Source organism: Synchiropus splendidus, chromosome 16 (assembly GCF_027744825.2).
Source record: "Synchiropus splendidus isolate RoL2022-P1 chromosome 16, RoL_Sspl_1.0, whole genome shotgun sequence".
NCBI classification, from domain to species: Eukaryota; Metazoa; Chordata; class Actinopteri; order Syngnathiformes; family Callionymidae; genus Synchiropus; species Synchiropus splendidus.
The window spans coordinates 5,503,892-5,518,881 of record NC_071349.1 but is presented as its reverse complement, the minus strand read 5'-3'; the positions used below and the strand labels follow the sequence as shown (position 1 = coordinate 5,518,881).

The 14,990-nt window shown below is 40.8% G+C and overlaps 1 protein-coding gene across 1 annotated transcript; it reads left to right on the top strand.

Moving 5' to 3' along the window:
- The first annotated feature begins 434 nt into the window (after positions 1 to 434).
- Positions 435 to 12,416, top strand: maco1b (macoilin 1b). Its single transcript, XM_053845840.1, has 11 exons — positions 435 to 1,016; positions 2,283 to 2,424; positions 2,784 to 2,910; positions 3,963 to 4,086; positions 4,777 to 4,955; positions 5,803 to 6,349; positions 8,796 to 8,954; positions 9,066 to 9,248; positions 9,327 to 9,447; positions 9,765 to 9,939; positions 10,210 to 12,416. Exons 1-11 carry the CDS (start codon positions 937 to 939, stop codon positions 10,410 to 10,412), a joined length of 2,040 nt encoding a protein of 679 aa, XP_053701815.1. The 5' UTR covers positions 435 to 936; the 3' UTR covers positions 10,413 to 12,416.
- Positions 12,417 to 14,990: the final 2,574 nt, after the last annotated feature.

Below are 14,990 nucleotides of genomic sequence, written 5' to 3'. Positions count from 1 at the left end.
CCTAAATGGATTGATGAATTGTCCAGGGTGACCACAACCTTTTGCTTCACGTGAAAGGTCAGCTTCAGCTTCAACATCGACCAATCGCGTTTGTCCAGAAGGAAGTTTGAAAACACTGACCTCTAGTGAGGGAATTCTAAAGTATGAGTTTACTATAAGTATAAATACAAAAAAAACAGCTGGAGATAAACATAAAAAGTCAGTAAATTGAGAGAAAAACACTCTTTATTTCGTCATAATCAGTAGAAAAGATATATGCGAATTTTCGCCACACAAAGTGACGTGTAATTGAGCCAACAAAGATAAGAGGATTGTATCTCAGAGTAAAAAGTATAAAAACGCAAAACAAAAATAGAGTTAGAATTAATAACGAGAAGCTTCTGATACGCCTTTTCTTTGTTTGATTCTTGTTGTGTCCACTTAATATTAAAAAAGACGGAAGGAGCAAACGTTGAAAGCAGTAACCCCGCCTCTTCAGTGAGCTGTTTGGTCAATCATTGATTCCCCATTTGTCCACAAACAATCTGATTGGCCCAGCTTTTCGCCGCTCCACGTACAGCAGCTCCGCCCCCTTTCTCTCCTCTGCTCGTCTTTGGCAGAGAGGAAGTGATCCGCCGGTCACCGAGCAACGTAAATGGCCCGTCGCTGTATCCGTCAAAGCGAGATCCCTCGGCGGATAGAGCGATTGGACATCCCAGCCGTCTAGCAACTGGAAACCCGTAAAACACAGCGCGGTATGGGCTTATTGAGTCTGCGCTAACAGCAAAAGAGGAGGTTCCCGAAGCGAGTCCTTTATTTATTTCTTTGTTTCTAGTGGGGGGGATTAATAACAGCGACATATCCCAAAGCACTTCATTTATTATCATTGTCTGTACACTCAAGAAAACTGGATAAGATTACAGTGGTCATTCGAAGGCCAAAGCCAAGCGGAGGAGGATGAAGCGGCGCAATGCGGACTGCAGCAAACTCCGACGGCCATTAAAACGGAACCGAATCACCGAGGGTATATACGGCAGGTAACTTGAACGGAGCCTGACGTAGGGGTCTTCCTCACGACAATAATGGAGACCAACGAATGTGAATGTTGTCGGCTAAAAACTAACGAAAACACTGGGCCCTTTTAGCGTTGCTACTGAAACAAATGAATTATCAGTCCAATAGCTAACTAGCGGCTCGAGCTGATAGCAGAGTACATGTTTTCGCTGGGTTAGCTAGCAGCTTTAGCGCTAGGCCACGAAACGGCCTGTTTTGATACACATCAAGTGTCATTTCCCACTATACTAGAGCGTTTTCATATCAGTGTTAATTCATGTGCTGCCTATACACTATCTTTCATCTAGCCACAGTACAGGATGTGCGCCAACTATTAAAAATATGCTTTATTCTATATAAGGTAATTACTGATGCTAGCTATGCCTTAGCTGTGTAGTGTTGTATGTATGTATGTAATGTGCACATATATACTGTAGGTTGTCTTATTTGTCGTCAGTTGGTAGCCTGAAATGAGGCAGGTTTGTTTTGAACACAGTACTTAGCTGGTTATTGTTACGGATAGCTAGTAGTTTTGTATCCTTCAAACCAGTTGGAAAGGGCAGCAAGTAGAAACGTGGCATCCTCAAATGAGAAAAATGACAATCTTTGAATTATTGAAAAGGTCCCCTATCAAATTTGAAGTCTGCTTTGATGACAGAAAAGCTCCTGAGCTTTGTGTCACTTCTCATCTTCTTAAATTGCCTTACATTTTTGCAGCCTATTAATTTCATTAATCTAAATTTGCACACACAAAGCACAGTGCTTTATTCAATAAAAATACAGGCCACTCTAAGACATGGGTCCTGTTTGTGTGCGTAAACATGGTTTGAGGCAAGTTTGTATTTGTATTTGTTTTCACGCATATTTTCTAGTATAAACACTAATGTACTGATATGTATTCCGTCAGATAAACCTGATTAGAACCCTTTAAGACAACACAGTAATAAGGAATAATTCACCCCATAGAAGATGCAAGTGTACAGTTGAGTTTACTCTTTGACTAGCTGATGAGCGATGTTTTGTGAGAGAAAAGTTTGACTTGATAATGTCAGAGCTCTTGTTAAAAGAAAGATCTGGTATTTACTGTGGTGTTATCAGTTCCTTCAATCGCAGGATGTAAAGCAATGCCACTTATCAATGATTTACGAAGTGGATATCAACGGTTTTGTTATCACCTAAGTCATTGAAATGTTTGTGGAATGCTTTAACTATACAATATGTGAAGTAAACCTCCTGTTTTGTTGTTGTAGTACCTTCCTGTACCTGAAGTTCCTGGTGGTGTGGGCACTGGTGCTACTTGCAGACTTTGTTCTGGAGTTCAGGTTTGAATACCTCTGGCCATTCTGGCTCTTCATCAGGAGCGTGTACGACTCCTTCAGATACCAGGGGCTGGTATGTAGTTGTTTGTTGTGGTGTGATAATTACATTAATTCAACATATTTTTTCTGCATTACACCAACTGTGTTGCTTTTCCATCTCATGTACGAAAACATTCAACCTTCTCTGACCAAAGAATTTGAATACTTCACTTCCCTTAGTTCAGTAACACACATAAATGTCTGCACTATTGCTCCTGTTCTTCCTTGTTTTTTTCCTGCAACAAAGGCTAAAATGAGACAATGTTCTTTCAGAATTCCGATTTAAGCACTTATAACCACTTATTGTTCTCACATATTACGGTATTCGTATATTATTTTGACACCTTAGGGACTGCAAAATTAATGTGAACTGTTTGTCTCTTACCACAACAGGCCTTCTCAGTATTCTTCGTGTGTGTGGCATTTACCTCGGACATCATTTGTCTCCTCTTCATCCCTGTGCAATGGCTGTTCTTTGCTGCCAGTACATATGTGTGGGTGCAGTACGTCTGGCACACAGGTAAGACGCTATTCTTCTGTATAATGCAGTGTGCTGCGTAGTTTTCTGAAGACCAGCAGGATTTAAGCCGCTAAGATAAAATTTGATCATTACATTGCTTATTGGAGCTGTGACAGAGAGACCATTACTCAGGCCATGGACCGTCATGACATGGGTGTCAACCCACTCAGCTTACATCACCTCTCTTGTGACCACATGAAAGTACATGTGTAAATCAGATACATACGCTGTGTGCCAAACGAAATCTCTACAACCACAAATCAAGGGGGTCATACAGCTCATTCAAAGTGAAGCTGGAATTTTTTCAGATAAAAATGGACACTGAAAAATGGGGATTGTCCTAGTTACTTGTGTTTGAAAAATGTATTCAACCCGCATTATTGTCATAATCATCAAAGTACATTTTTTTATTTGAAATAGCTTCTGGAGCTCAATGATCACTTCAATGTTTTGAGACCATCTTTCACAAGGGGTGGGTGAGGTTTCACTGTCATGTGTGATAGCATAAATGTGATACTTTTCCAAAATCAGAGACGATGACAGGAAAATTGTGATTTGTTTTGTGTCACATACAAATATTGGCAGTGTGGTGCTCAAGCAAGCTCACTTGTCTGACGAAGAAGCATAAGTGTTCACATGTGTTTAACGTGTGCCTACTGCACCCTGGATTAGTTGTCAGTCTGATTTAGTAGTATCCCTGTTGTGTTGTGCAAAGGCCAGGTGTCAGATTTAAAATCGTAGTGCCAGTTGGGGGAGGGAGTACTAGCGATCCAACCTTTTTCCATCATAGATATTCAACACCCCTGGTCTATGTTATGTGGATATTAATATCGCATACAAGTCCAGGACCCACCGATACGGAGGAGTTCCACAGTAACACACAATTAGATAATAGATGAACATGACTCCAGTAATATATAACATGATGTAGCTCAAGACTAAATGGGAAGAATGTTATTTGCAGTTTAAAATCTAAAATCTAGTCTCAATGAGATGACTCATTTTTGATGGTTTTGGATGATCCTAATATTTGTTCCTCTTGGTTCCCTTAGAGAGGGGTGTCTGCCTCCCCACCGTGTCTCTGTGGATACTCTTTGTCTATATAGAGGCGGCAATTAGATTCAAAGACCTCAAAAACTTCCATGTAGACTTGTGCCGACCATTTGCAGCCCACTGGTGAGTCATTGTTCTGTGTTCCCTGGTAATGCAATGTTGTTAACGGCTGAAAGACATGCTAAAGTATAGTACTTACTGTGTCAGCATAGTGTAGGGTAGCAGTATGAGCTCAATGCAGGATGATGTAATGCATTATTTATCTTTAAATGCAGTATTTTAGTGCTCCATTTTCAGCCACATTCCGAACGTTATCTGCCTAGAATTCCTTTTGCCGTTCAGGTTTAGCTTATATAGGTCCCCCACTTTTTGCATATAGCTAAAGTAGAAGGGAATGTGGCATCTGCTTTCATAGGTTTATTACACCTCTGTCCATTGTTCGCTTAATGGCCAATGGATATTTGGCATATTCACTTGCTATAAAAAATATGTAAAATTAGGAACCAAAATACGGTAGCTTTGGACACTGACAGGCCATTTTATTACCATTTTTTAAAATTAAAGATACACATCATAACACAGACATGGGCCAGTCGTATTCATCAAAAGCCTTTTTCAGTTTTATCAACATTTTGTCTCACAATGATGTTCATATTTTTGTCTTTTGTGTTGCGGTTTCATTCTGCATTAAAAGGCCAAAAGGCTTATGTTATTCCGGACAAAATGTGATTTTGTGATATTAAAGAGGTGTGCTGTGCATCCCTGTTGAGTCATTGGAGTTACTAATATTTGTGCTTTTATGTCTTTCACTAGCATTGGCTACCCAGTGGTTACACTGGGGTTTGGCTTCAAGAGTTACGTGAGTTATAAGATGCGCCTCCGAAAGCAGAAGGAAGTGCAGAAGGAGAATGAGTTTTACATGCAGCTCTTGCAGCAAGCTCTGCCTCCAGAACAACAGATGCTCCAGAGGCAGGAGCGAGAAGCAGAAGAAGGTAAGCTCAAAAGGTTGGATAAGAATTTGTGAGGTTACTACAAAGAAGCGATAAAAATCATTATTAGTCTCATGCATACAAACGGTATCGGAGAGAAAAGTAGCAGCTTGGCTACAAAGTGTCCCCTACGTTCTCTCTAATTACCAAGAACACATGCTTGTTGTTACGGTCTTGCTGTGTATGTTTGTTCAAATACTATTCAGTACAGACTGGAGAGAGACAGTCACAGGTTTGACATGATGGCCAGTTTTCATACGCATTTATTCTCTAAGCATCTCCAACAACCCAATTTCTCTGCTGTTCTGACTCAGAACAGTGTACGAGGATCTGCATCTGTAAACCTGCTAACCATGTGTGTTAAGAGAGGTGAGAGTGGTTACATCAAACAACAGTTCCTTGTTCCTTGTCTTAGTAGTTTGGGATCTAGCTGACTCACATCATGTTGAAAGGTCCTACATCAGAGATCAGTTCAATGACCCATCCGAAACCCTCCTCTGGACAAACACTAGACTTGATCTAGTAAAGCAAAATATATTTTTCATTATTTATTATTCTGTCAGCTGAGGTCCTCTTAACAAAAAACATACCTTTTTGCGTGCCCAATGGCAAATAAGAAATTATATATAAAGCACATATGTTCTTGGGTTCAGTTTGTTTTTTACTGGGGATGTTCAAGGATACACCTCGTAACACTGATTGTAAAAGTTTTTGCATTTTTCCATGCCAAGTTTTAGTCCGATAACTCAAGGATGGAAAAGAAATTAGCAGCATATTTCATATTATGCATCCCTATTAATTGCCAAACAGGACTCGTTTTCACTCCTCATTTATGCTTTTGTCATTGCAGCTAAGGTAATACAAGAGGCAGAGCCCACCACGGTGTCACAGAATGGTGCTCCTGCTAATAAAAAGACATCATCACTCCCAGAACTGGAGTATAGAGAAAAGGGTAAAGAAGGGAAAGGTGGAGGTGAGGCTAAAAAGCAGCACAATAGCAACAGCATTCTGCCATCATCAGTGGACTCTAAACTCCAGGAGATGGAGTACATGGAGAACCATATGAACAACAAGAGACTGACCACAGAGTTGGGCAGCACAGAAAATCTGTTGCTTAAAGAGGATAACAATTCCTCGTGCTCTTCCTCTTCCTCTTCCTCCTCCTCGAAGAACTACAAAAATGCTAGCAGTAATGCTGCAACACTCAACTCCTCACCCCGCGGTCACAGTGCCACTAACGGCAGCGTGCCCAACTCCACATCATCAACCTCTACGGGGAAGAATGAGAAGAAACACAAGTTGGCAGTGGGGAAGGGGACATCAGGTGGTTCCCACAAGGACCCCACAGACAACTGTATCCCCAACAACCAGCTGAGCAAGCCAGAGGCACTTGTTAGGTAAGACACACAATGGTTATCATCATCCAAAACTGAAGTTTCAGCACAGAGAGCTCTAACCTGACATACAAAAGCGAAAATATGGCCTTCCTCGGTCCTTCCAACAAGTAACGGTAAACGAAAGATGTGTGTGTGCTGAATCAGTTTGTTCAGTACCAATATCAGAGCTTGATTGTGACACAGAAATAAACACGATAAGCGGGATGAAATTATATTTGTTAGTTTATCAGGATCCGGTGGCTTTTGCAGCATACAGTACTGAAGAAATGTGTTGCTGTATATGTCAACAATTACACACTTTGGCAGTATAATCATTTAACTTTTTGTGGTACAATGGAAGTAACCTACTTTGGTCTTCAACTGTGTGAAACGTAAATTAGTTGTTTTCAAAAAATATATTGTTGTTATGTCTTTCAAAATTATGTAAAGTTTGGATTTTAAGTTATCGCCAGAATAGAAGATGATATACTTTTTTCTGTTTTGTGAGAGAAACTAGAAGTTAATAATGGCTTCTTAGCTTTAAATAGCCTGTATATAATGTCACCTATCTGCTGTCTACACAAATAGTTGAAGGAGTCTCTGTTGAACACGCAAGTTTTTTGGTGGGAGAAGTATCCTTCTGGCCTCTCTTCACATTAGTCACGCTCGGATGAGGGATCCTGAGATGTTCCTAAGCCAGTCACAGCTCCAAACCCTTCCCTTGCCATCAATCCGCCCTCTCCCAACCACAGTTCCTGACAAAAGTATTGTCACTTATCCGTGTTGTAGAAACAACTTCTTATAACTTGACTTTTAATTATTCAATTAATTTTAGAAGTGGTTCATATGAAAGTTAAACATCCTTAAATATCATATTAATAATATTGATCATTTCAAACATCCCTATTTTTAATCATTTAATGAACACAGAAATATCAGACTTTGGCAAGACAAAAGTTTTCCACTGAGAGTAAAGTGAAAATTGACCAAATAATTGGCTTCAAATACAAACATATAACATTAGTGAGATCCCTTTAATATCTTAATCGACTTCCATGAGCTTGAATGACTGCATCCATGTAATTCGACAATGATTCATACAATTTATTGATGGAGTCATCAGTAATTTCAAAGAAAGCTGTCTTGCATGCCATTCATCAAGGTTCTTTGGTTTAGTTTTCCATGCTTCCTCTTTCATTCTACCCCAGACATGCTCAATGTCTGGTGACTGAGTTGGTCAGTCCTGGAGCACCTTGATCTTCTTTGCCTTGAGGAACTTTGATGTAGAGAGCACCATCCTGATGCAAAATGTGATCCTGTTTGTGGTTGGGAATGTAAGAGGTAGCGAATACCTCTTGACATTTGGGCTATTGATGTTGCCTTCCACCCTACAAATGTCTCGCACACCTCCATACTGGATGTGACCCCAGACTATGAGTTTTCCGCCACAGATCAGATCCGTGCGGGCTCCACTTGGTTTTCTGCAATATTTGCCACAGCTGGAATGTAATTCGACCAAAGATTCATCCAAGAAATCCACCTTCTCCCACTTTTCCAGGGTCCATCCCTTAGGCAGGTTGTGGGCCTTGGCAAATGCTACAGTTTTTTTTTATTGCTTTGGTTTAGTGCTGTTTTTTGGACACTCATTCAACCATGGAGGCCATTTCGTGACTGAATCCTACAAACTGGTCTGGTTAACACAGGGACTTTTGAGGTGACTGGGCCTAATGGAGTTCTGCTGCAGTGGAAAAGGGTCTTGCCTTAGATTTTCAAGCCCACAAGCAGTTGTCTTGCGGGGTCTCCGGTACCTGGGCTTGTAAAAAACATCTCTGGTCTCTTCAAATCTTTTTCTTATTCTTTGTACTTGCCACTGAGGTACATTAAAGGTGACTGCCACCGCAGCAGTGGATGTGGTCTCCAGCCTCTTGATAATGAATGCTTTGGTCTCAGGGTGAATCTTAAGCATGTTTTCAGAGGTCAAGTTGCAGTTGATGTGAAGGGCTGGTGTGCTGGGGTTCTTTTCATACTCGCCCATTAACTGACTGATTAAAGATTGGTCATGGATGAGGCTGTACAGTAATTGGTACTGGTTATTGATACTTGGGGATTGGGTGCATCATGAGACAAGCTGACAAGATGTCTGCCATGCGCTTTTTCTGGGATAAACAGGATTCTATGCAAGTTACCAGTCCAACAAGCGACACTATGTCTCTCTTGTATGTTTAAGACCTTGATACTATACATTCAATATATATTTTCAGGAGGAAACTGAAGTGCATAGAGTCACATACATACACGTAAACATTAGGTCAGCACTTTCAATGAGTGATCGGCTCATTTGGAAATCATTTGTTAATTTCCTGTGATGACAAAAATATGAGTGATTTTCCTGTCTGTATTCCAATAGTACATTGAAAGTTCTGACCCATCCTGCCGCTTCCCTGTTGTTCCATCTTACCTCGAACAGATTGGAGCAGGATGTAAAGAAGCTGAAGGCAGACCTTCAAGCCAGTCGACAAGTGGAGCAAGACCTGCGCAGCCAGATAGGTTCTCTGGGCAGCGCTGAGCGCTCGATACGCACTGAGCTGGGCCAGTTGCGCCAGGAGAATGAACTGCTGCAAAACAAGTAAGTAGTTGCAAGCATGATTACTGGAGGGCAAGGTAGCACAGTTTAGTATTGAATCATTGGTAGTGTGTCAAGTATGTCAGTGGTGTTTTGCTGTGTGTGCTACTTCAGGCTCCATAACACTGTACAAGCAAAGCAGAAGGACAAACAGGCAGTGGGTCAGCTGGAGAAGCGACTCAAAGCAGAACAGGAGGCTCGGGCCACTGCAGAGAAACAGCTCGCAGAAGAAAAGAAGCGTAAGAAACTTGAAGAGGCAACAGCAGCCCGAGCCGTAGCACTTGCAGCTGCATCAAGGTAACCGTGTATGGCATCTTATGTTGGGGTACCACTTCGAACTCTACTACTGAATGTAACGTCCATTCTTTCATCCAGGGGGGAGTGCACAGACACACTCCGGCGAAGGATCACAGAGTTAGAAACGGAGTGCAAGAAACTAACAATGGACATCAAGCTCAAAGAAGACCAGATCCGAGAGCTGGACCTTAAAGTTCAGGTGAGGGTGTCATTGTTGTCAATCTCTAGGGCTTCAAATGCACCATGACATAATGACATTTCAGGGTCTGGAGCCTAACTATCTTGATGGAGTAGACTGAACTATATGGGGTAGAAAGGCAGTTCTTTCTTGAGCATCTTAAATGACAGATTTACAGATTATTCAGTTGGGTTTTTGTGTGTTAAGTTTTTTTCTCCTCAATACCTCAGTATCTGTTGTTGTATATGTTATGTCTCTGTTATCTGTTGCTGCTTTCTCTTCTGCCGTGATGATGAAATCTCACCGTCTTTGTGTTTCTCATCTGGTTCATCTCTTAGGAGCTTCATAAATACAAGGAGAACGAAAAAGATACAGAAGTGCTGATGTCAGCGCTGTCAGCAATGCAGGACAAGACTCAGCATCTGGAGAACAGCCTGAGTGCAGAAACCAGGATCAAACTGGACCTTTTTTCTGCACTTGGAGATGCCAAGAGACAGCTGGAGATTGCACAAGGTAAAATCATGTACCATGTGTCATGTATATGTATATATGCTATGCCACCCGCAGTCTTTAGTCAGTCTTAATAGCTTTTGATTCGCTTTCCTATTTGAGCCTTCTGTGATTTCAAAGTAACACATCTGGAGGTCTGACAGGAAACCTGAATACATTAATCCTGCAGTCTTGTTTGTGGCATATTTTCTTGACAAATCACAGACGTGTTGCAATATGACACAATAATAGTGTCCCTGGTTTTCTTTGAGACTGTGTTTGTCGTATTACCAGGTCAGATCATGCAAAAGGACCAGGAGATAAAAGATCTGAAGCAAAAGATAGCCGAAGTGATGGCTGTCATGCCGAGCATCTCCTACACAGCAGACACCAGCAGCATGACCCCCATGGCCCCCCACTACTCCTCCAAGTTCATGGACACCAACCCCTCTGGCCTGGATCCCAACGCCTCCGTCTACCAGCCTCTGAAAAAGTGAACGCTCTGATCCTAACCTACCATCCATACCCCCATTTTACTTTCCCCTGCAGGCCCACCACCCTCCAATCTGCTCGGCATGTCTGCGGCTGAGAATGTTGATCTCTCGGTTTTCTTTTGTTTTCTCCTCACCAGGTCAGAAGGATGTTGTATTGTGTGACTGTGTTTGTTGTAGTTAAAACAAAAGACAAAAAAAAACTTAAATGGACATCACATGTCATCTAGGAAGTCCCATTTATTTTCTCTCAAGTGTCTAGTGAAACCTCACAGATTCGGGTATTTATCTTCATCTCATGGGTGCGTGCGCACCTGCGACCAGTTACCCGCTCTTGGTCATGGGCAATAGCTGCTTCATTTGAGATTTAAGTGAAAAATCTTATGTTTGAATTGGTTTAAAAACTCCCACAGATTTATTTCCCCCTCCTGAGAAAACGGCAACACCAGTACACCCAGAGGAATGTAGTGCAAAGTCAGCACATTTACTTCATTGTCCTGTCAGAACCCAAATTCACAGTGCTCATGGATGAGGTTAGCTTTGATGGACCGGCCTGTCTGGGAGTTATGATTACATCAAGCCACACTTTCTGTAGAAGTCCTGATCACAGCTGAATGACGCAGATTCATTCTGGAAATTCAAGTTTTAATTCTTCTCCTAATCACAGTGCCTTCAGTGAGGACAGTCTAAAAAAACATCCTTTCAAAAATTTGTTGTGAGGCAGCTGGCAATGTTGGAATTATTGGACCTTCGAGCTTATCAGAATGCTAATTTTGACTCGCTTAAGCTCCTGCAAGTCAACAAAAGCATGCCTCATGTCGCACCCACATCTATTAACCACCGAGTCGATTGGTCCTCTTGACAATATTGCACTGGAGAATTGACTTAGTTGGAAAGGGAAAACGTCAGGTAGGTAGTGGACCTGTCGTCCTGGGCTACTGAAAAGCACATTTGGCTTAGACGCATATCTGGAGGACCACTCCAAAGATGATCTGTTGGTTTCAGTTATTATGATTTCCACTTCATTTTCAGGAACTGATTTTTCATCGCCAAAAATTATATCTGAGCTGCTGCATGCTCATCTGCTGAAAAGAAGCTGATACTGAATTTAAGTATGAGAGTCTGGGAACATTGGAGATTAATTTGGGCCGGCATAACTTCATAGTCGGTTCCCTTGGAAAATGGCATCATTCATATTACAGCACTGCAATCTGACATTATTATTATTTAATAGATGATTTTTACTTTGTTGTGACTCCAAAATCGGGATTATTGTAATATTTAATACATTGAATTCAAAATAAATATGATGCTAAAATGATTATCAGAATTCCTTCAAAGAGGTCCAGTATTTTCCTGACGTTCAAGTTGTCTTGCAAAAAAAAAGTAAACAAAGCCAAAATTGTTGCAGTCCACTAATAATAATAATAATAATAATAATAAATCAGATCACCATTTTTTGTGCCAAGAATGCTTCTGTCACTAGTAACGTGTTCCAAGAATGTACTGCAGATATATTGGCTGAAATTTCAACAGGTCTGCTGACTGCAGCCTGTATAGACTGTGTTGCCAGTAAGGGACTAGAAAATTACAGTTCTTTTTTTTTTCTTGAATGTTACAGTATTTACAGCTGTTGGCCAAGTGGCTAATTTAAAGCAGTTTGCTTTAACTCCCATTTCTGACTTTGTTTCATTTTCCTGCGGAGAGGAAATTTGCTTTCGTTGGATGGTTTTTGGCCATCATCTGAAAATGGTCATTGTTGTGCGTGTGGTTTTCACCTACTGTTTATGAACAAGCTTTATTTCTTTTGCTAGATTGCTGTCATTGGCTCTTGATTAAAAAAATGTCGTGAAAACAGTTTAGACAGTGGTTTGGTCAACTGATGGTTGAAAGTAAAAAAAAAAGTGTTTTGTTTTTTGTTTTCTATGCCCACAGACACTGTTGACACTGTTGTCTGACCTTGGCTGCGTTCTCGCTCTGTGAGGTTTACAAGAAATAAACATTTTGTTTTCTTGCAAAACGTTCTCTTCTTTTGCATCAGTGATATGCTGGATGAGGTTTTAAGATACGACTGTGACTGGGATTGTTGGAACACCAGCTTTTATCAGATGTTGATGGTTGGTCTCGTAACATCTGAACTGAACACTGGACTTCCAGCTGAACATTGCACCCAGTCATTTTTGTTTGCTGTTGGTGACTGTGGACACTCCATGGTGTCTTTGAATGCTCCTAATGTAGATGAAGTACAAGAGGAAAAAATGTCATTTGAGATTATGTGGTTCAAATGTCTTGAGGGACATTGTCAACTGCCAGTTAACAATGAAATGTACAACGGGCGGCTGGGAACTGTGGGGTCAGGGAATCCACCATGGAGCGGCCTATGAAAGCCATCAGTTGGTTCACTCTATTGGAACTTGGCTAATGAAGTGGTGAGGACTTGGAAGAAGCGCACAACACCAGTACTTGGTCTGGTCAGTCGAAGGACAATTCCCAAGGATGTTGAAAAATTGAGGAAGCATTCTTCAGTCTACCAATGTCATCACATGGTTAGCTTTCTTTACCCAAGCAAGAAGAGAGGTAGATGGACCTAGTTCAGTTAGTTTAATGTCCAGCTTCTGTTACAGTTCAAAGGTGTAGGTCATAGGTGTAGGTTTATCGAAGGTAACTTCTGCAGAGACTGAAACCAACTCATTGGCCACTTAGAATACTCAACGCCGGACTGCTTGATCACGATGCCCTTGTTGTTGTGATGAGGTTGTGGGTGTTTAGCGGAATCTCTAGATCAGACATGACAACATAAAGTCAGATCAAAACTACTAATGAAATTCAAAATCTTTTTTTAATCGCTGTCCATTTTTTAATTCCAAAAATGAACAATTTTTTTGTTTTTGTTTTTTGTTGTTGTTTTTTATCTTTCTGATTTCCTTCTCCATTGTTAGTTAAGGTTGTAGTGTAATGTTGCATTAAATATTAAATATGACTTAAAAATAATAGTACTTATAAAACTTACTTATAAAAATAATATTTCAAATTTCTTTTTCCTTCAAGATAAATAATATAAAGTGAAAATGGCTTATATTATACATAACATAATGTTTTATGAGTCGGTACTGTCCAATGCAATATATATATATATATATGATGAACCAATATCTGACATATTTTTCGCATATAACATCGTTGAATGTAATTAGACTTTTCCACATTTGTTTCCTTGTTGAATGATGCCACAGTCACAAAATTGAAGTGGGATTTATGACTTTTTCTCCCGTCACAATATGCAATGTGGGACCTCAGGAATTGACCACTTCCTTCTCACGTGGCGAGGCAGAAATAATTGAGGCGATAAGAGAAGACCACAACTGTTGGTTTCGAAAGAATTCAACTCTCAAGTTGTAATAGCCTCATACAGCCACTAGAGGACACTCTTCGTCAATCGTGAACTGTGACGGCGAAGACAAAAGCTGCAGCTCATCAAAGTGAATTATTTTCCTGTCATAAAGACTTCTGGTGAAGCGATCAAACCCAGGTTGGTTTTAGAGGACGATAGAAGCTGGATCTGTGAAAACAGTGGAGACTGAAATTTCTCCGATTGCAGCATCTCTGGTAACCTCTGAGCATTGCAGTGAAGAAGCCAGTCATGGGCTGACTCTCATTCTGATCATCGAGACAATTCATTAGACAGAGACATGAGAAAGCCAAAGATAAAGAATCACAAGTCCAAGGACAATTAATTCCTGAGGATAAAAGAAGTGATTCGCTCAGCGAACAGCTGGATTCCTCATTTTCCCAAAGCGATCGAGATTAACATTTGGAGACGATGGAGAAGCGTCGCCAATGTGGGCAAAGCCTCTTTGCGCAGCTTTGACCTGCGAAAACTGAGTTCTCCATTTGGTTGGCCTTCAACCCGAAACGCACGTCAGAAAATGAGGCTGGATAACATATCTGATGATATGTTATCCAGCCTCATTTTGACTCCACTTAGGATGACATTTGAAATAATGTTGCTGAAATCCCATCTAACATTCGCCTGCCTCTTCACCTCGGGGAATGCGCTTTGTGTATGAGGATGGAAAACGTTGGACGACAATTACCAGAGAAATAATGAAACTGCTGGCCACAGCTGATGCAATGAGACTGTAAATGTTTTTGTTTTTTTTCATGTAAATAAATGATGCAGTCCTTTAATTCAAATCAACTGAGAGGAAATGTTTCCAATTTGGAACACTCTATTACGTCCATATTTTTAGTTTCAGCTGTGCTGTTTAATTCATATAAATATCCAAGCTGTTGCTGACTGGCAAAAAATACATTCAGCTACAAACAGACTGACCTCGACCACAATCCTGTGAACTGGTAGAGTTTTGAAATAAAATTACTATGTATTGTTATAATATATCTATGAGGGAAGTGCTTGATTTAAAATTCTCCTCCTCTCCCTCATCGATTTAGAATGACAACACTATTTTTGTTCTCTCTGGGTCGGTGGAGAGTTCTTGCCCCGAGTGGTGGAGTTTAAGTATCTCGGGGTCTTGTTCTCAAGTGAGAGAAAAGGGGAGCGTGAGATTGATAGACGGGTTGGTG

Bases quoted from the DNA above. Each gene is read 5' to 3' on its own strand.
- maco1b (XM_053845840.1), top strand. From the start codon at position 937: ATGAAGCGGCGCAATGCGGACTGCAGCAAACTCCGACGGCCATTAAAA. The intron at 1,017-2,282 runs GTAACTTGAACG...TTGTTGTTGTAG, and splicing joins ACCGAGGGTATATACGGCAG to TACCTTCCTGTACCTGAAGT. The intron at 9,249-9,326 runs GTAACCGTGTAT...TCTTTCATCCAG, and splicing joins GCACTTGCAGCTGCATCAAG to GGGGGAGTGCACAGACACAC.